Source organism: Elephas maximus, chromosome 19 (assembly GCF_024166365.1).
Source record: "Elephas maximus indicus isolate mEleMax1 chromosome 19, mEleMax1 primary haplotype, whole genome shotgun sequence".
Taxonomy (NCBI): Eukaryota; Metazoa; Chordata; class Mammalia; order Proboscidea; family Elephantidae; genus Elephas; species Elephas maximus.
In genome coordinates, this window is record NC_064837.1 from 48,057,898 (window position 1) to 48,081,357 (window position 23,460).

The following is a 23,460-nucleotide window of genomic DNA, read 5'->3' on the forward strand; positions in this document are numbered from 1 at the left end:
TGCTTAGTGTTTAGTGTAAGCTGCTACTTGTCTGGAGGAAGTAAATTGCTGAACTGTTAGACAATGTCTTTGTCTTTGAGGTGTGTCTTTGATGTGGGCACTGGGCATCACTGATATCTGATACATATCTCAAGACTTCAAAAAAAAATGCTTTATTGAGAAGAATTTGGGGTTTGATTACAAGGCGTCTCATTCTTTTTTTTTTTTTTTAACTCCAAAAGTATGACTGGATAACTAAGTTAGTGAAGAAATAATTTGAACATGAGATAATAATGACAAAATTAGGTCTAGGGCTGGAGTTAAAGGCAAAGCTTATATAAAAATAACATTTATGTCGTGCTTTTCAGCATACAAAGCGATATTACATAAACAATTTAATTTGATCTTCACAATAAACTCGTGAAGTAGGCATGATCCTCATTTAACAAACGAGGAAATTGAATTTTATGAAGGCTAAGGGTTTTGCCCAGGGTCAGTTAGGCAGTGGAAAATTTAGAACTTCGGCCTTTGTGACTCCGTATTCTGCATTTGATTTGGAATTATTTATTAAAACCCATGCAGATGTGAAATCATTTCTGTAGGGAATGACTTAAAAACTTTGTGACTGAACTCTAAGAAGGTATGATAATGGCTGGGGCATAAGTAACGCCTTTTCCACCCTGGGACTGTGTCCCACTTGCAAGCAGCAGTTAGTAGTTATTCTCTGCAAAGCTTGTGGCTATTTAGTCCATTTCTCTCTGATAGATAGATTGAAGCAGAAATCTAGGCTATGTTTTTCATTGTCATGCAGCCCAGGGAGATAGAGCAGCAGGGATTATGTCTTGAGAGTTCCAGCTACATGTCCTTTGTGAAACAGAACTCCCATTCCCTAGAGAATAGAAAGAGAAATAGCAAGTATTTAATGAGAGGATCCATGCTATTTCTTCACAATGCTGTAGACCCACTTCCCGCAACTATTCCTGATCCTGGGCTCTGACAAAAGAAATAATCTGGGGAGCCTAATAGCTTATAAAGTTTTGGAGAAGGTGGACATCTTAAAAAAATATCTTGGGAAGGTTCAGTTTGTTTGTATGGATAAATAATAATTGAGACAGCAGAGCTCAACAGGGTTCAGGCTTGTGACTGTCTATTCAGTATTTAATATCTTTTCTCCTATCCATACTGTTTCCATATAGGCTTTCTTACTACATTCAAAGAAAGAGTTCAGGAGGGAAGGTTGTAGCTTTTTACCTTCACGTGCCATGGCCAAAAACAATCCTAGAACTTGTCTGACTGGTTCTAATGAGGAATGCAGGTAAATAAGATCTGAGTAAACAAACAGGAAACCTGCCCGTCACCCATGGAGTCAAGCAGGGTAGGCTGTCTTCCTGGGCGCTTAACAAATCTGTGTCCATCCCTCAGATAAAATGCAAAAGGCACTTCCAGAGAAATGTCATTTATTATCATGTTGGCAGCAGCAACTTAGGGAAGGAGCAGAATAGAAGCTACTCTATCTAGCAATGGGGACCTACTGTAGTAGTAAGAAACTAAGTACCTTCAAGGGAACAGGGAGTTGTTAACCTTTCTGGCAGGAACATGTATCGGCCTCTCTTTCATGAATGTGGGTCATTTTCATCACCTTGGAATGTTAGCCTTTGGCAGGTCTGGTGATGTAGCAAGGCTGCACGTGTTCATGAGAAGAAATGACCTTCCCGTCCTTAATCTCCTTGGTGATGGTGCATATTTTAACCAGTATCCGAGGCAGGGGTCTGCAGGTATTGCAGGGCTCACATATCCCACGGAGGGCTAAGGCTGCACACTGGCTGCATGATGTATAAACTGGGGCTGTGCATTCCATGGCCTTGGTCTCACAGGATGAGTTACATTTGGTGGCACGTGGGTTACAGGGAAACCTAGGGGGAAAAACCAGAAATTTAACTGTGATTGGGGCTGGGCCATGATAACTATGGAGAAAAACGGCAGTGGTTACTTCTTCAACATGTGTCACTCAAAACAATACTTCCAAATGCTTATTCATTCATTTTGTACTGTAGTCGTTGTTGTTAGTTGCTATCTAGTTAGTTCCAATTCATGGTGACCCCATGTGTCGGAGTAGAACTGCTTCATAGGGTTTTTTAAGGCTGTGCCCTTTTGGAAGCAGATTGCCAGGCTTGTCTTCCCAGGCACTTCTGGGTAGGTATGAACTGCCAACTTTTGACTAAAAGGTAGGGGGAAAAAGTCAGGCCAGATCCTTTGGAAAGTGGCATCCTAGGTTTAGAAGTATTGGGTTATGTAAGCTTCTATTAAAGTAACTGCCATAGTGTTTTAGGAGCATGTCACACCAGGAGTCAGCTAGTGATCTCAGGTAAGTCAGTTAGCCCTCCCGAGCTTTAGTTTTCTTATCTGTACATTGGGCATAATGGTAACTAAACTCACAAAAACTCACAGGTGTATACAAACACATGACGATCTAAAAATGATAAGAAATAAGTGAATGGAATTATTTTCTGAGGAATGGAAGTTAGTGTTTTTTTTTCCCCTAAATTCTATTTATTTCATTGTTGTTGTTTCAAAATATTTTTCTTATTGGAGAGTTAGTCACAAAACTGCTGAAGAGTCCTTTGCACTTCATCAGGAAGCTATAAAGTGTCTTCTGGATGTCTATAAATGAAGACTTTTTAGAGAATTGGAGCCAGAAACAATGAAAAGTAAAGCTCTTTTATAAAGCATCTTCTCTCTTTGATGATTAAAGGTACACTGTGTGAGAAAGATGTGGCAGTCTGCTTCTGTGAAGACTTAAAGCCTTGGAAGCCCTATGGGGCAGTTCTACTCTGTCCTGTAGGGTTGCTATGAGTCGGAATCGACTCGATAGCAATGGGTTTGGTTGGTAGACTGTAGCTTTTCAAGGTTATAACATTACTTGACATTGTGCTAGTGGATGTGCCAATTCAGAGAATGCTGTGAACAGAGTTCACAGATTATCTGAGGGAGGAAGGTCTCCTTAGCACTGTAAACTAAGTGTGTGTTTGGGGTGTTAGTTTTGAACTGAGTGGCTTCAAACAGCTTGTGCTCCAGGATAATTCCTCATGGGTTGGTTAGCTTATCATTTAAAAAAATTACAACATCTACTAAAAAAAAAAAAAAAAGATGCTGAAACACACATACGTATGTGCTGCTATTGGCATCAAGGACAAGTGGCTAGACAGGGTTAGGGATTTCAGCTCAAGAGTGTTCCTCCAAAGGGAGCAGGGTTGTCCTGTTAGATCTCATGGAAGTCAGGCTTTTATTTCAGTGAGAGAAAATCTGTAGCAGTCTCCAGGAATGATCGTCTTTGGGGAAGCCATTGCCTTTTTTCCTAGTAATTTTTTAAAAAACTATAAGACACTAACCCACCTGTAAGGCATTAACCTGGTACACTGGCTCTTCAAAACAACTCAGCTCAAAAATCACCTCAATTGTAGGTCTCCCCATCACTGCCATGAAGATCAAAGCACTTGTCCTCCTGTTGCCAATGACAGCACATAACGTGTGTGCTTCAGCATCTTTCTCAAAGAAGGAGTTTTTACTTTACATACTTGCCATCCGAGCTCTCCAGAAGGCTGCGGTAAGTGGCAATCTCACACTCTAGTCGGGACTTGACGTTCAGCAGAACCTCGTATTCTTGGTTCTGTCTTTCCAGGGCGCACTGGATCTCTGCCAGCTGAGCCTCCAGGCTATCGATCAGACACTGGATCTGGGCCAGCAAGGCCGTGTAGCGGGCCTCCGTCTCTGCTAGGATGCATTCCTGGGACTCTCTCTACCATAGAAGAGGAAAGGTAGGGTTTGTAGTGATGACTCCTTTAAGCTCAGGTCCATGTATGTCACTTGTGATCTGTATGGTTTTTTAACAGTGGTTTCTTAGTGACAGGTGCTAATGGAGCTCCAAGCCCTTTTCTTACTTCCTAAGCAAATCCAATCTACAGACAAAATGGTCAACTGTGCTAAAGCTTACTTTCCTTTCTCTCTTGTTTTTACCCTCCTGTAAGTATTCCCTTCTCTTCCTGTTTCTTAATCATGTGATAATCTCCCACCACACAGTTCTACCTGTGAGGAAAGAAAAATATTTCAACTCATTTCACATCCGGGCATTAAAATATGTTGTCATGGCACCCCATTCAATGAGTGTACCTTAAAAAGGAAGCAAACAACATTTAATCTAAACATTTTTCCTTTCTGGATCAAGTATTCTATATGGAAATATGAGAGTTAAAACTTTGATGATTAAAGTTCTTTCTTGCTCTGTCATTCTCTAAGTCTATGGATAATGGTGAAATTTTAGCTTCTAATAACCTATTATTTGCATGATTACCCACATTTTTATAGAAAACTGAGATTCAAGAGGTTAAATGAGTTGCCCAAGGTCATATGAATGGCTAGTGACAAAAGCAGTTTTGGGCCAGAGGTCTTCTTGATACCCTTCAAATCAATTAAGCAAAGTCCTGCTACAGAGAAGGCAGTATAATGAGGCAGAAGCAGTACCAGCTTTGGAATCTAAATTTTGGCTCATACTCTTACTCTCTTGTGACTTTGGACAAATTGTTTAATGTCTCAGGATCTCAGTATCTCTATTTATAAAATAGAATAGATAAGCTTGGGAAAATCACCTTTGCTCTCTGAGCCTCATCGATGAGATTGGTTTAATAATTATGCCACCTCATCTGTAAGATTGTTTTATAAATCTAACGTGATAGTTTGTGAAAATTCTCCCTTTCCAGTGTTTTTTTGAAAGTATATTCCATGGATTATTAAAACCATGAGATACTCCATTAAAAAAAAAGTTCATGGTCAAATAAGTTTTGGAATGCTAAATACCATAGGTCCTCTTCTTGGAAATTCATAGTGTACATTGGCTTATTAAAGACCTACAGGAAGGCATTGTGTTTAACCTTTGTTTTAATCCAGCATTTCCTAGACTTATTTGACTATGAAGTCCTTTTTTTGGGTAATAGAATAGACCTTTTAACACCAGAGGAACTGTTGTTCTGAGGAACACAGTTTGGGAAACATTGCAAAACACAGGTGTCAGGCACTGTTGCCATCATTGCTAGGCTTGGTCAGCTTTCTGGGTACCATTCGTTGCTGGGCCTGTAGCTCAATCTCAAGGGTGTTCATGGTGCGTCTCAGTTCAATGATTTCCTTCTGGTAGCACAGCTGCTTTTGAGAGCTGGTCACGACCTGTTGGTTTAGCTCCTCCATCTGAAACACAGCCAAGGACCATTGATATTATGGCAAAAAAACATGACTTTGATTAAGTGGCTCCTGGAAATGCAATGTAAGTTTATTGCTTTTGACTTTTCTATTCTTCCCACCTGCATGTTGAACCATTGTTCCACATCTCTGCGGTTAGTCTCTACAATGGACTCGTATTGACATCTCATTTCTTGTAGAACCCGGTTTAGGTCAACAGAAGGAGCAGTGGTCACTTCAATGTTGAATCTGTCCCCAAGCTGACTCTGTAAGGAATTGATTTCCTATGGAAAGAAAAAAAATGTCAAGTCACTTAGTGAACATATGACCCCCTTGTGTTCTTGTGTCAGTCTACTAACAGCAATAAATTTAGCTTAATTGCCTCTGAAATATGGCCCACGATAAAGGAATATATATATAATTTATAGGTGCTATGCTATAAAATGGCTTAAGACTACTTCAGCTATGACTTATGTGGTAAAATATGCAAGCTAAAAGAAATTGGATAGCAAGATCAAGGTTTTAAAGAATTTAGATTATTTCTAGGGATGGGTTATGAGTGAAGCAGCAAAGAGGTGGGATTTATAACTAGAGGCTATAATCTCTATGATGCCACCATGGGCTTGTGACAATATTGACTTGTACCAATATGAGGTGGCAGAAGTCTGTGTAGTAATGTCTACAAAAAGGTGGGAAACCTGTGAGAACAAGAAAATTGGGTTGCTTCCTCCTTCCTGAAAAGCCGGAGGGGCCAATAAAGGCTTTTCTATCTTCATTTGACTTTAGGTATGTGTTGTAACCAGTGGATTGAAAACATATTGCACTACTGGTAGTGGCAGTAGGTATTATCAGTGCTAAAAATGAGAGCAGTGTGTAGTGGGGACACCCTTTTTTAAAGTCCATCTCAAAGAAATTGATGCTATTATTAGAGGCTTTGGTTGAGATGATTCTCCGGGTCTGTGACTCACCTGCTTATGGTTGTTTTTGAGGCAGAGGAGCTCCCCCTTCAGAGACTCCACTCGCGCCTCCAGGTCTGCCTTGCCCAGGGTCAGTGCGTTCAGGATTTGCTCCAGGCCCTTGGCATCTGCCTCCACCAGCTGGCGTACAGACACCTCTGCTTCATACCTTTAAAAATGAGACGTGAGAAGAAAACCTGTGGTTAAAAGACAGATGGTGTAAACCAAGCCAAACAGAACTCCTTTCTGCATTTTTCTCTAGGTCTCTTTTTTCACTCTGCTTCTACTGTGTACTTTATTCCTTTTAGAGATGAAACCATTGGATAAACATGACCACTTCATTATTATTCTTAAATTGTTTTCCAGAGTGCTGCGGTGTTGCTAATTCTTTGAGATGAGGCAATTTCTTCTCCTCCTGCCCCATTTTTTTCCCCTGCCCTTAGAGTCAGTGCTGTATAAGTGGAAAAGCACTTGATTAGGATTTAGACATCTTGGGTCCAAGTTTTGGCTCAGTCTTGTACTAGTTGTATGCCTTTGGGTAGTAACTTAACCTCCTTAAGCCAAAGTTTTCTCACCTTAAATGGGTAGCAATATACTGTTGTTGTGTGCCATCAAGTCGATTCCGACTCACAGTGACCCTATAAGACAGAGTACAATTGCCCCGTAGGGTTTCCTAGGCTGTAATCTTTTACAGAGCAGCTGGTGTGTTCAAACTACTGACATTTTGATTAACAGCTGAGTGCTTAGCTGTTGTACCACCAGGGCTCCTTTTAACAATATATTAGCTCTACCTATTTTATTGAATCATTGTGCAGCTAATAAGATGACATCATACATTAGAAACTACAGGTATTGTATACATGTAAGCTCTTATTAATCCTAATAATTTATTGAAGTTGAAGATCTTTTCTGGACTAGTGCTAACATGGCATGGGGCAAGGGGGTTAGTGGACTTGGGGATTATCTTATCGGGAGAGTTTAGTATGAGACTCAGGGTGAATTCTGTCATGCATGACAGTGTTGGGTGGGCTTACTTGGCTCTCAAGTCATCGGCAGCCAGTTTGGTGTTGTCAATTTGTGAGACCAGCCTGGAATTCTCAGCCTTGGTACACAAGATCTAGAATTAAGAAATTGTACACACAAATGAGACAAACACCAGAATCTCCTTTAAGAACCAAGGGGCTTGTGTGTTTCACTTGCTAGGGGAAGGCTGGTTAGGCTTTTCATTAATCTTCATAGCTATTCTCAGTAAGCGTGGGACACTTTGGAAAGTCAGAGTTTCTGTGTTTTTCCTAAAAGATTGGAAAAAACTACTTAAAAAACTTTTCTATGTATCTTTCTGTTAAAATATAAAATCCTTCTTAAATTTTCATAACATACCACAATCCACTAGAATGTAAACTCCATGAAGGCAGGCACTTTTTTTAGTTCACCAGTATTTTCCCAGAGCCTAGAACAATGTTTAGTACATTGTTGTTAGTAAATGAATACTTGAACAAATAACTGAATAAATCCAGTACGTGTAGTGGTAGCATATCACAGTGAATAGGAAACTTAGCTTTGGTGTGGGAAGAAACTTAACAACTTGGAGATGATGAAATAAGCATTAAAGGAGAAAAGGGAAGTGATGGCTGCAAGGTGGATAAAAACCAAACTGTTTGGGAACTTCTTAAAACAAAAAACATGTTCTGAGATCCCCATTTTCTTATTTTTGTTAAAGAAATGGCAGCATTTGATAACATGTTTTGATCCTGAGTTATCTGGTTATAACGATAGAGCATATCTGGAAAAATGAAAAGCTATAAAACTCTGAATATTGCCTCAAGATAACAACTTCACTCCAGGGGTTTTTCTTATTCTGAAGGTATTTTTCACTGTAAAAGAAATTTTAAAAGATTAAAGTTTAGCAAATGACTATTTCTTGGAGACCATCCATTCACAATTTGATTATACAGGTTCCTGAGAACCTTACCTTCTGCTGGAGCTCCTCAGTGGTAGTGTAGTAGGAGAGGTAATCAGGACATTCAACAGGGACCTCTTTGTTACACTCTCCCTGGATTTTACACTCCAAATCAGCATTCTCTCGTTCTAGCATTTGCACCTTTTCCAGGTAGTTGGCAAGGCGATCGTTCAAGATCTGCATGGTCTCTTTCTCATTACTGTTGAAGCCTTCGCCACACCAGCCGCAGTCATTCGGTGGGAGACAGGCACTGAAGTTGCCTGACAGGCAGATGGGCATGGGACAAAAGCATGGAATGGCTTGGCAGCTGTTGGCTTCAAGACCACCACCCTGGCAGCCTTTGTTTGAAAAGATGGTCCTAAAATTTGTAATCCTAGAGCAGCTTTGGAGTGGTGTTGAAGAAGAAACAGTTGTACAGCCGTTGGTATCCATAGTGTGTATCCAGCTTTGGTTTTGTTTCAAAGTCTGTGGTGCCTCAGATGGAAAGCTCAAGCAAACTTGACTGAATCTAACTACCAAGCCTTTTGGCTTCTCTTTGAAGTACTTATATAGCCTTTCTTCTAGGTGGTGTCACAGCGGGCAGAATGTTTTCCTTTCTAATGTTTCTATCAAATCCCATAGGAACATCTCATTAGTCTGCTTTTTACTTGCCTGAGAAAAATTACTTGTCTCATAAAAAATGTGCACCTGGGTTGTTACTAAGTTATTACCAACACAACCACTATTTCTCATTGGACCCAGAGCTTCACATTATGTCTTCAAAAGGATCTGTCGTAGGAGTCCCAACAGCATCCATTATTAAACAGGTATGAGTATGTTAAATTCATTAAGGCCTTACTGATCTCTCTACCTGGCATTGTGCTTGACCGGGAATGATGAGTCCATCTTTCTTTTCCTTTCTTCTCTAGAAAAGGGAAACTATTACAATGTAATAATCATTGGTGAACTTAGAAATCATTATTTTATTTTGTTCTTCCTAACTAATTTTCCTATTTTCATTTTTAGGACACTGTAAAAAAAAACAAAAAACAGACTGGTTGCCATCGAGTCAATTCTGACTCATAGGGACCCTATAGGACAGAGTAAAACTGCCCCATAGGGTTTCCAAGGAACAGCTGGTGGATTTGAACTGCTGACCTTTTGATTAGCATCCTAAGCTCTTAACCACTGTGCCACCAGGGCTCCTAGAACATTGCAGATATGAATTAAATTTTAGGTAAATTTAGGTAAGAGTCTTTTTAAAGGTAATTGTTAGATTCATACTTTAGCTTTCCAGGTAGGGTTTGGTTGTTAACAAGAAATTTACTGGAAAAGAGACGGGTTACCTTCAGTTTTTCAAAGCCCACATTTTATAAAATTTTTCGTGTTCTGTGTTTGATTGTGGTATTACATTAGTTAAAAATTTGTCGTGGTGGTTTACATCTGTTGTTTCAATATGTTCTGCTGAAAGGAATATGTGTTCTTTCTGAGAAACACTTACTAGGCATTTTTTTTCAGAAAGTTATTTGCTCCTGATCATGTATGTGAACTAAAGGGAAGGGTTTAATGAGTAAACTTAAGAGGTGCGTATGTAGTTTAAGCAATATCTACCTGGCAACTAGTAGCTAGCAAGTTGTTTAAGTAAGAATAACAACAGCAACAACAATAAATGAAAAGTTTCCTTTTCCTGATTAGAGAAAAAATTCATATATATATGTGTGTGTATGTATATACTCCAGTAGTCACTGTCTATTGTTTAAAAATGTGTGGAAGAAGCCCAGGTGATTATTGTGAGGTCCCTTAAGAATCTGTTCCTCACCTGGTTGTGTGCTCAGGGCCTCAGGTCCTGTGTCTGCAGACTTAAGTCTTGAACTGTTTGTCTCCCTACCTTGTACATACTTCACGCCTTTCTTTTAGCTTCCATCCCCCTTTTCCAGCCCTGTAGTTTAACATTGCCACATGTTTCTTGCCTCTTCGGACAAGAACCTTATGAAGAGATACTAATAATTATTCCCACTTACTAATGAGGAAATTGAAGCACAAAGGGATTGAGTAACTTGCCCATGGTTACACAGCTAGTCATTGGTAGAGCCATGATTCAAACCTTAGAATCTATGCTTATCACAACTCAGTGTTTCTTTGTGACCTTTATTCTTACTCTTCAAAATAGCCTTGATTTCTCTTGACCCTTTGTTTTACATATGAATTTTAGGAGTTGCCTGCCAATTTTCAAGAAAAATTCAGTTGGAATTTTGGTTGTAACTTATTGAAATTTATAGATTAATATGTGGAATAATTGGTCTATGATTTCAATACTGGGTCTTCACTACCATAACAAGAGAAGCAGGACTGTCCATTTAGTTAGCTCTCCTTTATGTCTTTCATTAAAGTCTTGTGCCTTTTAATTGTGCATATATTTTTAGGAACCTTGTAGTTTTTGGTGTATGTTTTATTTTTATTTATTTTTTTTTACACATTACTACTAGTTGTTGACTTGTGTATAGGAAGTTTTGGCACTGTTGGTGCAAATAAATGGGCCATAGCGGTTTGTATTTATTTCTGGATTCTCAGTTCTATTCCACTGGTCTAGCCTTATGCCAATATTACACTGTCTTGATTACTATAGCTCTGTAGTAAGTTTTGATATGAGGAAATGTGAGTCTTCCAACTCTTTTTGTCTTTTTCAATACTGGCTATTCAGAGCCTCTTGCAATTCCACACAAATTTGAGGATCGCCTTTTGCATTTCTACAAAAAACCCCATTGGGATTTTGATAGATATTGCACTGAATTTGTACATCTCTTTGAGTTGTATTGACATCTGAAGAGTATTAAGCCTTCCAATCCAAGGACATGAAATGTCTTTCCATTTAATTAGGTCTTTACTTTCTTTCATCAATGTTTTTTACTTTTTTTCATCAATATTTTGTGGCTTTCAGTGTACAAGTCTTTCAACTCCTTGGTGAAATTTACTCCTACGTAGTTTATTCCTTTGGGTGTTATTATTGTATATTGAATCGTACTCCTGATTTGCTTTTTAGATTGTTCATTGCTGCTGTATGGAAACAAAACTGATTTTTGTATGTTGGTCTTGTACTCTGAGACTTTGTTGAATTTGTTTATTAGCTCTTGTCTTTTTTTTTTTTTTGTATTCTTTGGGATTTTCTATAAATATATAGAATCATGCCATCTGCAAATAGAGATAGTTTTATTTCTTCCTTTCTTATTTGGATACTCTTTATTTCTTTTCTTGTTGATTTTATCTGGCTAGGACAACCAATACGATGTTGAATAAAAGTAGCGAAAGGAGGTATCCTTGCTTTATTCATGGTCTTACAGGAAAAGCTTTTATTTTTTTCACCCTTGAGTATGACGTTAACTGTAGATTTTTCATAAATGCACTTTATCATGCTAAGGAAGTTCTCTTCTGTTCCTAATCTGCTGGGTGTTTTTAATCATGAAAAGAGTGTTGAATTTTGTCAAAATCCTTTTTTTGCATCTATTGAGTTGATTGTGCATTCTTTTTCCTTTGTTCTATTAATATGGTTTACTATTGTTGTTAGCTGCCATAACATTGGCCCTTACTCATGGCAACCCCATGAACAATGGAATGAAATGTTGCCTGGTCTTGTGCCATCCCCATGATGGCTTGTGGAATGAACTGTTGTGATCCCTAGGGTTTTTACTGGCTGATTTTCAGAAGTAGATATATTGATTTTTTCATGTAGAACCACCTTCATATTCCTGGGATAAATCTCACTTGGTTATGGTGCATAATCACTCTAATGTGCTGTTGGATTCAATTTTCTATTACTTTGTTTAGGATTTTTGCATCTGTATTAATGAAAAAAATTTTTTTTTTTTTTTTTAATGAGGGATATTGGCCTGTGGTTTTCCTTTTTTGTGGTATCTTTGTCTGGCTTTGGTATGAGGGTTACGCAGGCCTCATAGAATGTGTTAGGAAGTGTTCCCTCTTTTTATGTTTTGGAGAAGTTTGAGTAGAATTGGTGGGTTTGTTTTGTTTTGTTTTTTTGTCTGTACCTGTTCATGTTCCTGGGTTATTGGCTTCTTTAGCAGCCGCTCTGGGATATTTGAGGCAAAAGGAAACCCAGGCAAGCCACTGCTATGTCATTACTTGGGTCTTGATGTCCCTAGTTGGTCTGACTTCTCATCGCTTTTCAGGGTTTTCTTGTGTTTGTTCTCTATATAATGTCCAGGGTTTTTAGCCATGCTTAGTGGGAGGAATAGAAAAATGCATGCCTACTCATCGTTCTGAAAGTGGAATTTCTCTACATTGCTTAAAAAAAAAAAAATTATTGTGTTTTTGGTAGAAGTTTACACAGCAAATTAGGTTTCCATTTAACAATTCTACACAAATTTTTCTTTGACATTGGTTATATTTTTTATAATGCGTCAATATTCTCATTACTTCTGTTCTGGTTGTTCCATTTCCAATGCCCTTTTACTGTCTCTTCTTTGCTTTAGAATGATTGTTGACCATTTGGTGTCATATTTTTAAAGGAGTGCAATACTCACGGGTAATACTCTTTATTTTATGAGCCAATCTGTTGTTTTCTAGATGTATAAAATAGTTATTCTTATAACCTAAGTGTGTCATGAAAGACCAATGTACCTGATGGTATATCATACAGCCATTAAAATAATGGTCGCAAGTCAATGTTATGTTTTTATTAAGAAATGCTTAGATGACATAACTGAAAAAAATATATTACACAGCTATATGTAACTATGATTACAAGTATATGGAAAAACCTATTTTGAGAAAGGAAACTGGAAGGAAAAAAAACATTTTTTTTTTTTAGCTTCCCAAAATATTGACTGTGGATGGCTGGGGGACGGAATTATGATTTTTTTTTTCTTCTTTCCTGTGCTGAATTAAAAAAGAGAACCTAGTATTTTTATAACTAAAGATAAAATTTCTTGTATTTTACTTCTAAATTTCTTCTCGGAAAGAGTCACACAACTATCTTTCCTTATACGTGACACTTTGCGTGGATGAGTTAATCTATTTGTATTTGAGGAGTAAAGATTCTCAGCCTCGGTTTATGCAAAATCACACTATGGACATAGATTCAGATGATTCTTCCTGGATCAAATGACCATTTGTAAGACCTAGATTACTATAGCAACAGTAATGAACTACAAAGTTGTATTTACCATCCCAAAGGAATGAAACACATTTTATTTGGAGATGAGCAAGAAAGCTTTGTGGGCTCCTAGAATAGCACAAATTAGCACGCAGGAGAGGAAATGATAAAGCAGAGATATACCGAAGATGCTTAGAGGACAACTTTAGGATACAAAAGCCTTCCTGGTGTGCATTTCAGGCTTGGATATCCCCGGTTGAAGCCCCATTTCCTTTCTTGGGACCTGAAGTGGACTGGCTTCAATTCCTCCATCAGCTGTGCCTGGTGTCAACATTCAAGCACAGCAGTTTTCAACTGTGCACATGACATAGGTTGAGTACGGCTCACAGGTGTTGCTTGATGTGTGTGTTGTAGAACCACGGTTACAAAGAATTCTGGGGAAAAACAATTTCAAACTAAGCTTAACGGGGAAAAGCTTGATAAAATGTCAGCTGGGAAAAATCATGTCAAAATGTGTCCTACAAATTATGTTCTGAAGAAAACTGTAGAATAACTTAAGCCGATTTCATTGGACCCAGAATTGTCATTTCATGCTCACTGCAACAGTGACTACTGAATAATATTTTTATATTTTTTTCATTTTGCAAATGCCTTATTAGTCATGTTCCTGATTTCCCTTCAGTGGCAAATAGGAGCACAGGGAGACTTCCAGCATGAAATGTTTTATATGATGTTTATTTGAACTTGAGAATATTTCAGAACATTTCTGTTGTCATGTGTTCATTAGCCTTAGCTGCTTTTCAGAAGATCCCTTAACACATTAGGGAGGTTTGACCTTGGCCAGAACCTTGGGACAACAGGATTCTTTGACATTAGCCCTTCATTTTCAACTGTTTCTGACTCCAGGGGATTTTACGACTAACTGTGTGGTACTTGCCTGCCATCCTCACTGTCCAGGAGGCCCTGGTACGTGTTGATCTCACACTCCAGCCTGGCCTTTGTGTCCAGCAGCACCTCATACTCCAGGTTCTGCCGCTCCAGGTCACAGCGGATCTCGGCCAGTTGGGTCTCCACGTTATCGATCAGGCACTGCATCTGGGCCAGCTGGGAGCTGTACTGGGCCTCGGTCTCTGCCACAGTGCATTCCAGAGAGTCTGTCTACAGAAGAAAAAAAAAAAAAAAGTAAAAAGGACTGTGTAGCACAGTCTCCTGGACTAGATTGCCTGTTTTCATATCCTGGCTCAACTCTTTTCTAGCTGTGTGACCTTAGGGAAATTACTCACCTTCTCTAAGCCTCAATTTTATCATACGCAAAGTGAGGAATGCAAAGTTTCTGTCTCATAGAATGGTCGTGAGGATTAAACAAATTAATATGTATACAGCACTTAGTGCCTGGAAAAATTTTAAGGGCTATGTAAGTGTTAGCTATTACTACCACCACTACAACTATCACAACATACAACATAATTCTGTAGCTTAAGAAGGATCATCGGCATTTGAGAGGAAATGTTGAGTATGGGCTCCTGGCAGGGAGAGGCAGGATAGCGTGGTTAAGAGAAGAGGCTCTGGGGTCGAACCACCGGAATTCAGCTCCCACTTTTGCCTCTTAAAGTTGCATGACCCCCGACCATCTGAGCTTCGATTTTCCTTATCTGTAAAATGGAGTTAGTAAAGGCATTTGCCCTATAAGGTTATTGTGAGAATTAAATTAGCATTGTGCCTCTCACCGGATGAATGCTTAGCTATTATTCATCAGTTATTCTCCACAACACTAACATGGCACACACAGGGGGCGTTTGACTGGTTCGGGTACAGTAAAGGATCAGGTTGAGGTGTGAATTGATTGTAGGAAACTTTAGCATAGTTGTAGGAAGAAAAGTCTGAAAGTTATTCCTTGTTTTAGATACGCTGGTGAGCCTGGAAAATTTACCTGCATCAAAAGAGAACTAAAACTCATTGGCATGCTTAGTGCCTGTGGCTGAGAGGCCTCTCTCTCTCAACCTGTCTCTGGAAGGTGCTGTGAGATCATGCTCAAGTCCAGGAGGGAAGGTCAGGGTACCTGCTGGGGCAGTACAAGCTGCTGACCTGTCATTCCTGCTTTAGCAATGCTTGGGAAAGGCAAGGAAATGTAAGCCCTGCAAATTGGAAACCGGGCCCTTTGTCACATGAACTGTCTCTTCTTTGGGTTATGGAAGAAGGGAGAGTATCTCAAGGTCTGCTTCATCAGTGACAAAACAGTTGTCTTTCCCTTACACACCAAGTTTTGCTGGGCTTGGAGCTCAATCTCCAGAGCGTTGGCTGTGCGTTTCAGTTCTAAGATCTCCGTCTGGCAGCCTTGCAGCTGCTCTGCACTGGACAGCTGCTGCTGATTCAGCTCCTCTGTCTGAAACATAGGCACTTTTAGAGAAAGCAAATGAATGAGGCAGGGATCTGGAAGCCTGCTATTGTGTTGGCTCCAGGTGCTGACCTGAACAGCGAACCATGCTTCCACGTCTCTGCGGTTGTTGGCGAGCACTGTTTCATACTGACAACGCATCTCATCCAGGACCCTGTTGAAGTCGGTCGTGGGGGCAGTGTCTAGCTCCACACTGAGTCGGTCACCAAGCTGTCCAAGAAGCAGGTTGACCTCCTGAAAGTGGAAATAGGAATGTCACAAAGTGGTGGGGGAAAAATCAATTTGACAAAATTCTACCCCAATGGCATCCTATTTCTATTTTTTGGAACAGTGGCTGGAAGTGTGGAATTTAGATTCAGGTGGTTTGAGTTTGAATGTCTTAGCGCTACTTATAAATGCCTCAGTTTTTCATCTGAGAAGTGGATATAATAATAGTTCCTTTCCCAGAGGTATATAAGAATTAACATACATATAACTTAAACAAGTCCTGGTACATAGTAAGCTCTCAATAAATGTTAACTACTACTATCATCAAACATGTTCAAAGAGAAAACCTTCTTTGTTACATCATTCAACTTTTCATTTTCCAACCTCCGCAACATGGCATTATCATACACTTCATGTTTTATGATTTTAAGTACAGAACATTTGGAATCATGGAGAAATATTGCATGGGTATCCCCTTTTCGAAATGGACTTCATAGTCTGCGTTTATCAGTCCGATTTCATACCTCTTGGGCTGAAGCTAGGGGTGTCATAAAGCCTCCAAGGGAAACCATTTGTGGAATTACTCAACTCCTCTGCAAAAACAATGGCAAGTGAAGAGTTTGATTCCTTCATAGGGCGCTGGCCAGAGTTGTCTCATTCAGAGATACACTGAAGTGATCAGGCCGAATAACAAGTGTGCCTCGAGGAATTCTGTTCCAGCTTAAGCAACATCAATCCAGATTCAATTTATACACTTAAACATAACATCTGTCAGTTTAACCCTGTCACCATTAGGGTCCTTTAGGGATTTTGCCACTGTCCTCACCTCCTCATGGCTTTTCTTAAGGCAAAAGAGATCATCCTTCAGGGACTCCACATGGGCCTCCAGGTCAGATCTGCACAGGGTCAGCTCATCCAGGATCTTGTGCAGGCCACTGATGTCAGTCTCTACCAGCTGGCGAAGGGACAGTTCACTCTCGTACCTTTCGCAGCAAAAGAGATATAGCCAATGCTTACTCTGCTGGGTCCTGTGCAAAGTACTGGGGCTGTACTGACGAATGATACATGGACTCAAGGGAGCCACATATCATAATTTCTTTTATATCCCAAATAATTATAAAATAGAGTTTTGCGAGAATTTTTAGCTTAATAATATTACACAGAGAGACCATTTGTGCCCAGTGAGAGTGTTTATGAGAGAAAAAGAACCAGAGAGAGGAGAGAAGGAGAACCATAAATCATTTTCAAATTCAAATTAAACTTACTTTGACCTAAAGTCATCAGCAGCCAGTTTGCAGTTGTCAAGCTGTACAGCAAGTCTAGAATTCTCTGCCTTCGTGCACAAAATCTGGAAAGTAAGTTATGTAATAAATGGCTCTTTGAAAGAATACTAGGTATCTATTCATTTAATTGCGATGTAACTATCCTTTAAAATATTTATAAGAAAACATAAAATAGCTTTCATCCTGCTTTTCAAATTAACAGTGTCACTCATGAAGAAAAATTGCCAATTTAACAACAAAACAGAGAAGTAAAATGGCTCGTTTTTTACGACTATAAGACATGAACACAGTTACATTTTTCTGTCCATAGTTTGTATTATGACTGTATAGATCCCCGTCCATGATAATAGAAATTCATCAGTAAAAGAAAATGGTTACTACGTGAAATTATATAATTAAAAAGATGGCATTTCATTTTCTATGTTCAAATATACAGTGTTATATGAGAAGTAATTTCAGATATAACACAGTTTTCCCTCGTTTTATAAATGATAAAGGTAAAGCCTATACATAAGCGACTTTATTATCATCACTCAACTAATTCGTGGCAGCACTGGAGCTAGTGCTGGTGTTTCCTGACTCTTAGTCCAGTGCTCATTCTACCACAACACATTAGCTCTTGGAATCCCCTCCTCCCTTGGTTTCCTTTCATGCCTAAAATGTCCTCTTCTAGTATAAAGATAAAGCAAATCACAGGTTGGGAAAACAAAGGTATTAGGGCAATGGGTTGCCAGACCTTTTGTTGGAGATCTTCAATGGTGTCAAAGTAACACTGATAATCAGGACACACCAGTGGGATTTCCTGTTCACATTGTTCTCGTATCCTGCATTCCAGTGCTGCATTCTCCTCTTCCAGGCCACGCACCTTCTCCAGATAGGTGGTGAGTCTGTCATTCAGGAACTGCATTGTCTCCTTCTCGTTGCTGTTGAACACCCCATCCTCACAACAAGGACAGTTCCCCACCAAGCATGGAATATTACAACTCCCAGCAAAGTAGCATGGTGTGAGGCAACCAGTTGACAAGCGAGACGTGGATGGGAAGGTGGGGGTCTGGCATCTGGTTGTAGCACAGGTGTTAGGGAGACAAGTCGTTTTCATAGAACGCGTTGAAACAGATGGGTGATCAGAAGCCCTGGCACCAGACTCAGAAGAGCAGCGAGTGGGAGAACACTCAGAAGGCATCCTACTGGAAGTGAAGAACAGAGACTAGCTGTAAAACCCAAGTTACCTGACTCCAAAAGTCTTCTTCCTTTCTGAGACTTTTATATAGTCCCCCCAAGTGGGTATTTGCAGACTGCTCTGGATGTTTTCATTAACATCGTTGGTGGCAGTTTTCTTAAGAACATTTCATTAGTCTTGTTTATTTACAGAGGAGGAGTTTTATGCCTCATAAAAGAGGGATAACTCCAGGTTTCTAAATCGGGATGTACACGATTTCTGTGTGTGAGTATAATAAAATACTTGTTTCAGAAAATCTTCACGGGGGACATTGCCCTTTTGACAGAATATTGGAAGAAAGAGAACATTTGGCCATTCAATAATTACAGATATAACTGATTACAGGTAAGGATAAGAGTATTTGCACTGATTTTGATCCTGTGCATTTAATATTGTGTCTCCTTTAAAAAGAATATTGCATATCATTAAATGTCGTTTATTTTTGCCACCACCATAAAAATATTCAGTGTGATTAGCAATCTTTGCAATGGTATTTGTGATCTTGACTTCACATTTGTGTTTACAGGGTAGAGGAGTGAGGTGTGTACTTGATTTGACGTGTATGGGTGCACATGTGTATATGCGTGAACCTTCTCTCTCTAGGTGAAAATGGAAAGATCACATTACATACCTTTTTTTGCCCTTTAGGTCGAAATATAAATTGGTTATCAGGAGTTGTCATCTTTGGTTTGCTGAAACTTGCCTTCTCCACTTCTCGTGTGTCGCATGTTTGGATCAGAGATAATGTTTCTTATTTGGGAATGTTGTTGTTGTGAGCTGCTGTTGAGTTGGCTCTGACTCATGGCAACCCAATATACAACAGAAGGAAACATTGCCAGGTCCTGCACCATCTTTATGATCTTTAGTACATTTGAGTCCATTGATGTGGCCATCTTTGTGTCAGTTCATCTCACTGAGGATTTCCCACGCCTTCCCCGGCCCTTCACTTTATCAAATATGATGTCCTTCTCCAGAGATTCGCCCCTCCTGATGACATGCAAAGTAAGGTATTTGAGAATAGCTGTAGGTTACTCAGGTATTTCTAATAAGAATAAAATATAAATTCTAAGTTATAATTTTTTAGGCTCTTGAGAGATCCTTAGAATACGGCAAGAAAGCTATAGAAGACTTTTCTTTCGGTGAGATTATGGAGTCTGCTTTATCTTATTAATTTTTCTGAAGACTTCAATTTTATGAAAATTAAAAATACTGGGACTTGGAGGATAAAAATTCTACGGTGTGGGTTCCAGGCTGACAATTCTGCTGGATGAAATCCCTGGTGGAATCCCTAAGGGGATGAGACTTGAGATAAAACTTTCCTGGATCCTGTTTTGTTTTATTTTTAAATGAAACTTTATTTTTATTTTATTTTTTAGATTTCTTATTGTGCATTAGGAGAAAGCTTACAAAGCAAATTGGTTTCCCATTTGATAGTTTGTACCTGAAGTGTTCCGTGATTTGGACTCTCTTTTCAATCTTACCTCCACTATGATCCATAATCTATTCCACTGTGATTGTGGTTATCTATTTCATTTTCAAAGGTGACACAGGGAAAATTTCCTCCAGAATCTTTGAGATCCTTATAGGAAAAAGCATTAGTCTGACAAAGTTAAAAATTTCATGATCCAGAACAAACTTAATTATTTCTAATTCTGAGCACTACTTCCTAGTTAACTGATAATGGAAAAAACAAAACCAGGGGACCTTCTATAGGATGGATTAAAGTAGTCTTTTAGGATTTTTTATTCACTGGACAGAGTTGGACTTGATTTTAGTGATTCTAAAATCAAAACTTATTTTTCAAATTCTTGGAGTGATTCACGACATATTGGTGCTGTTACGCAACAGCCGTTGAGTTCAAGGATTAAAAAGCAAATTAAAAATTACAAACATCCAAGGAAATATTACAGTCCCTTACTAACCTATAGTGTTGGTGGAGAATATTGAATATACCTTGGACTGCCAGAAGAATGAACAAATCTGTCTTGGAAGAAGTACAGCCAGAGTGCTCCTTGGACGCAAGGATGGTGAGACTTTGTCTCATGTACTTTGGACATATTATCAGGAGGGACTACTCCCTGGAGAAGGACATCATGCTTGGTAAGGTAGAGGGTCAGCAAAAAAGAGGAAGACTCTTAACAAGATGGATTGACACAGTGGCTGCAATGATGGGCTCATAGTGTCTTAGTTATTTAGTGCTGCTATATTAGTTATCTATGAGTTGGAATCAACTTGACTGCAATGGTTTTGGTTTTTGGTTTGGCATATTATCTAGTGCTGCTATAACAGAAATACCACAAGTGAATGACGTTAACAAAGAGAAATTTATTCTCTCACAGTCTAGGAGGCTAGAAGTTTGAATTCAGGGCACCAGCTCTAGGGGAAGGCTTTCTCTCTCTGTTGGCTCTGGGGGAAGGTCCTTGTCATCAATCTTTCCCTGCTCTAGGAGCTTCTCAGCACAGGAACCTCAGGTCCAAAAGACACGCTCTGCTCCTGGCATTACTTTCCTGGTGGTATGAGGTCCCCGTGTCTCTCTGCTCAATTCTCTCTTTTATATCTCAAAAGAGATTGATTTAAGAAACAACCTTGTCTTGTAGAGTGAGTCCTGCCTCATTAACATAACTGCCTGTAATCCTGACTCATTAACATCATAGAGGTAGGATTTACAACACATAGGAAAAATCACATCAGATGACAAAATCGTGGACAGTCATACAATACTGGAAATCACAGCCTAGCCAAGTTGACACATATTTTGGGGGGATACAATTCAATCCATGGAACATAGCAACAATTGTGAGGATAGTGCAGGACCAGGCAATGTTTCGTTCTATTGTACATAGGATCGCTATGAGTCAGAACCGACTCGATGGCACCTAACATAATCATTAACCTAATGAGTCAAGAGAAGAGATCTTTGAAGAAAGTCCATGTCTTGATTGTTCACCATAGGGTCCACTTAATTAAAATGCAGCAATGTCATTATTTTAAAGTAACTGCAGGTAAAATAAGACATATTTCCTTCTGTCTCAATCTGATTTCTATTTGTAAAATATTGATTCCTAGTTATTATATATATATATATATATACATCATATATACACACAGGGAAAGACTATTTATTTTGGCCTTGATTAATTAGTGCTGTGTTATATGATGATCTGTATCTATAGTTTTCATCTTAGAATATGGAAATTGCCCAGCATATGTTTTATAGCTTATCATCCTCACAGTGAGGAACATTAAACCATACCAAACCAGTTGTTGTTGAGTTGGTTCCAACTCATGGCAACTCCATGTGTTGCAGAAGTAGAACTACACTCCATAGTGTTTTCAAGGCTGTGAACAGTTGGAAGCAGATCACCAGACCTTTCTCCTGGGGTACCTCTGGATGGGTTTGAACTGCCAACCTTTCAGTTAGTAGTTGAGCATTTAACCATTTGTGCCATCCAGGGACTCCATGTGAACATTGGGAATAGAGAAAAATAAATAGAAAATTTCCTTTTGTAACATACTCTTACCCCAGAATATAACACCTTCTGCTGTGATAATCATTTTTTTATTTTTATCACTTTCCACTTAGGAGGTCCAAAGTTTGATATATGACCTTCCTCAATCTGGTGCCAGTTTGCCTTTTTAGGCTCTTTCCTGTTACTCTCTTTTACAAACACCAGACTCCGACCATACCTCCAGGCTTTGCAGGTCCTGTTTCCTTGGTCTAATCCTCTTCTACTATCTCTTACCTGGATGAACTCACAAGTCAAGACTCAGCTGAAATGGCATCCAACTGCTTCACACTGAGATGGAGGCTCTTTTTATAGCAATTTGTACTTACCCCACCTAAGGCAACTGTCACATTACATTGCAATTTTTTATGCATTTTAGTGTTTATCAAGGTTGTGATCCTTACTCTTTTGATGTGTCCTTTCTGGAACATCAGTTGAATGTGTGAGGTGCTCAGAGAGCTTTTTCCATTCTGTCTGGATTGAAACTTTAAAGTCTATTAGTACTGAATATTTTTGTTATTGTTGGTTGCCATCAAGTTGATTTTGACTCATAGTGACTCCTGTGGCAGAGTAGAACTGCCCATAGGATTTTCTAGGCTGTAATGTTTAGGGGGAGCCCTGGTGGCACAGTCGTTAAGAGCTCAGCTGCCAGCCAAAAAGTCAGCAGCTTGAATCCACCAGTCACTCCTTGGAAATCCTATGGAGCAGCTCTTCTCTGTCCTTTAAGGTCGCTATGAATTGGAATCGCTCTATGGCAACGAGTGTTGTTTTGGGTTTTTTGGTAATCTTTAGCGGAGTAGATTTCTCCTGTGGAGCCACTGGGTGGGTTCGAAGCACCTACCTTTTGGTTATCAGCTGAGCACTTAACCATTGCACCACCAGGGCTCCTTATTAATACTGAATGGCTGCTGATATTTCCATTCAGCTCTTAATGCCCCAGCAGCCACTCTCTGCTAGGCCTCATGGAATTTCGTCCTATATACATGCAACCCAGTCCTCTGAAGTACTTGAGGGGAATGCTTACACAGCTTTCTTTACTACTCTTTATACATCTTCTTCTCTAGAACACTATTCTGCAAATTCCAGCAGTCTGAACTTAATTTGGATATGCCAGTTGTGCCTCGAACTTGACTTGTCTGGAGCAGAACACAGTATTTGCCTCTGGAATTCTCTCCTCCTCTGCTCCCAGGCTCAGTTGGTGACATAACTCCACTGCCTCATCTCTATTTTACACCTTCTTCTCCTTCATATCTCTTCGACCAACAACTCTAGGCCTTTATTTTCTTTTATATCTTTCCCCTCTTTGTTCCTATGGCAGCATTCTTAATTGTCCTCAACTTTATGGTCCCACAGCACTTTAATAATGTGATGGAAGAACACTTACCATAATTTTTAATTATAGTGTAGTACCTAAACCAAAAAACCAAACCTGTTGCCAATGAGTCAATTCCAACTCAGAGCAACCCTATAGGACACAGTAGAACTGCCTCATAGAGTTTTCAAGGAGTGCCTGGTGGATTCCAACTGCCAACTTTTTGGTTAGCAGCTATAGCTCTTAACCACTATGCCACCAGGGTTTCCAGTATAGTACCTGGCATTCAGTAAAAAAATTGTTAACTTTATGAAGGAATGTGAATTGGAAT

At 39.3% G+C, this 23,460-nt stretch overlaps 2 protein-coding genes across 2 annotated transcripts; both read right to left on the reverse strand.

The window, feature by feature from the left end:
* Positions 1 to 1,627: 1,627 nt before the first annotated feature.
* Positions 1,628 to 8,553, reverse strand: KRT39 (keratin 39). Its single transcript, XM_049861351.1, has 7 exons — positions 8,134 to 8,553; positions 7,196 to 7,278; positions 6,174 to 6,330; positions 5,328 to 5,489; positions 5,089 to 5,214; positions 3,555 to 3,775; positions 1,628 to 1,892 (listed from the first exon to the last, which is right to left on the reverse strand). Exons 1-7 carry the CDS (start codon positions 8,551 to 8,553, stop codon positions 1,628 to 1,630), a joined length of 1,434 nt encoding a protein of 477 aa, XP_049717308.1.
* A 4,988-nt stretch (positions 8,554 to 13,541) lies between these two features.
* Positions 13,542 to 18,275, reverse strand: KRT40 (keratin 40). Its single transcript, XM_049861352.1, has 7 exons — positions 17,829 to 18,275; positions 17,075 to 17,157; positions 16,636 to 16,792; positions 15,675 to 15,836; positions 15,465 to 15,590; positions 14,145 to 14,365; positions 13,542 to 13,641 (listed from the first exon to the last, which is right to left on the reverse strand). The coding sequence occupies exons 1-7, from the start codon at positions 18,273 to 18,275 to the stop codon at positions 13,542 to 13,544; spliced, it is 1,296 nt and encodes a 431-aa protein (XP_049717309.1).
* Between the last annotated feature and the right edge of the window lie 5,185 nt (positions 18,276 to 23,460).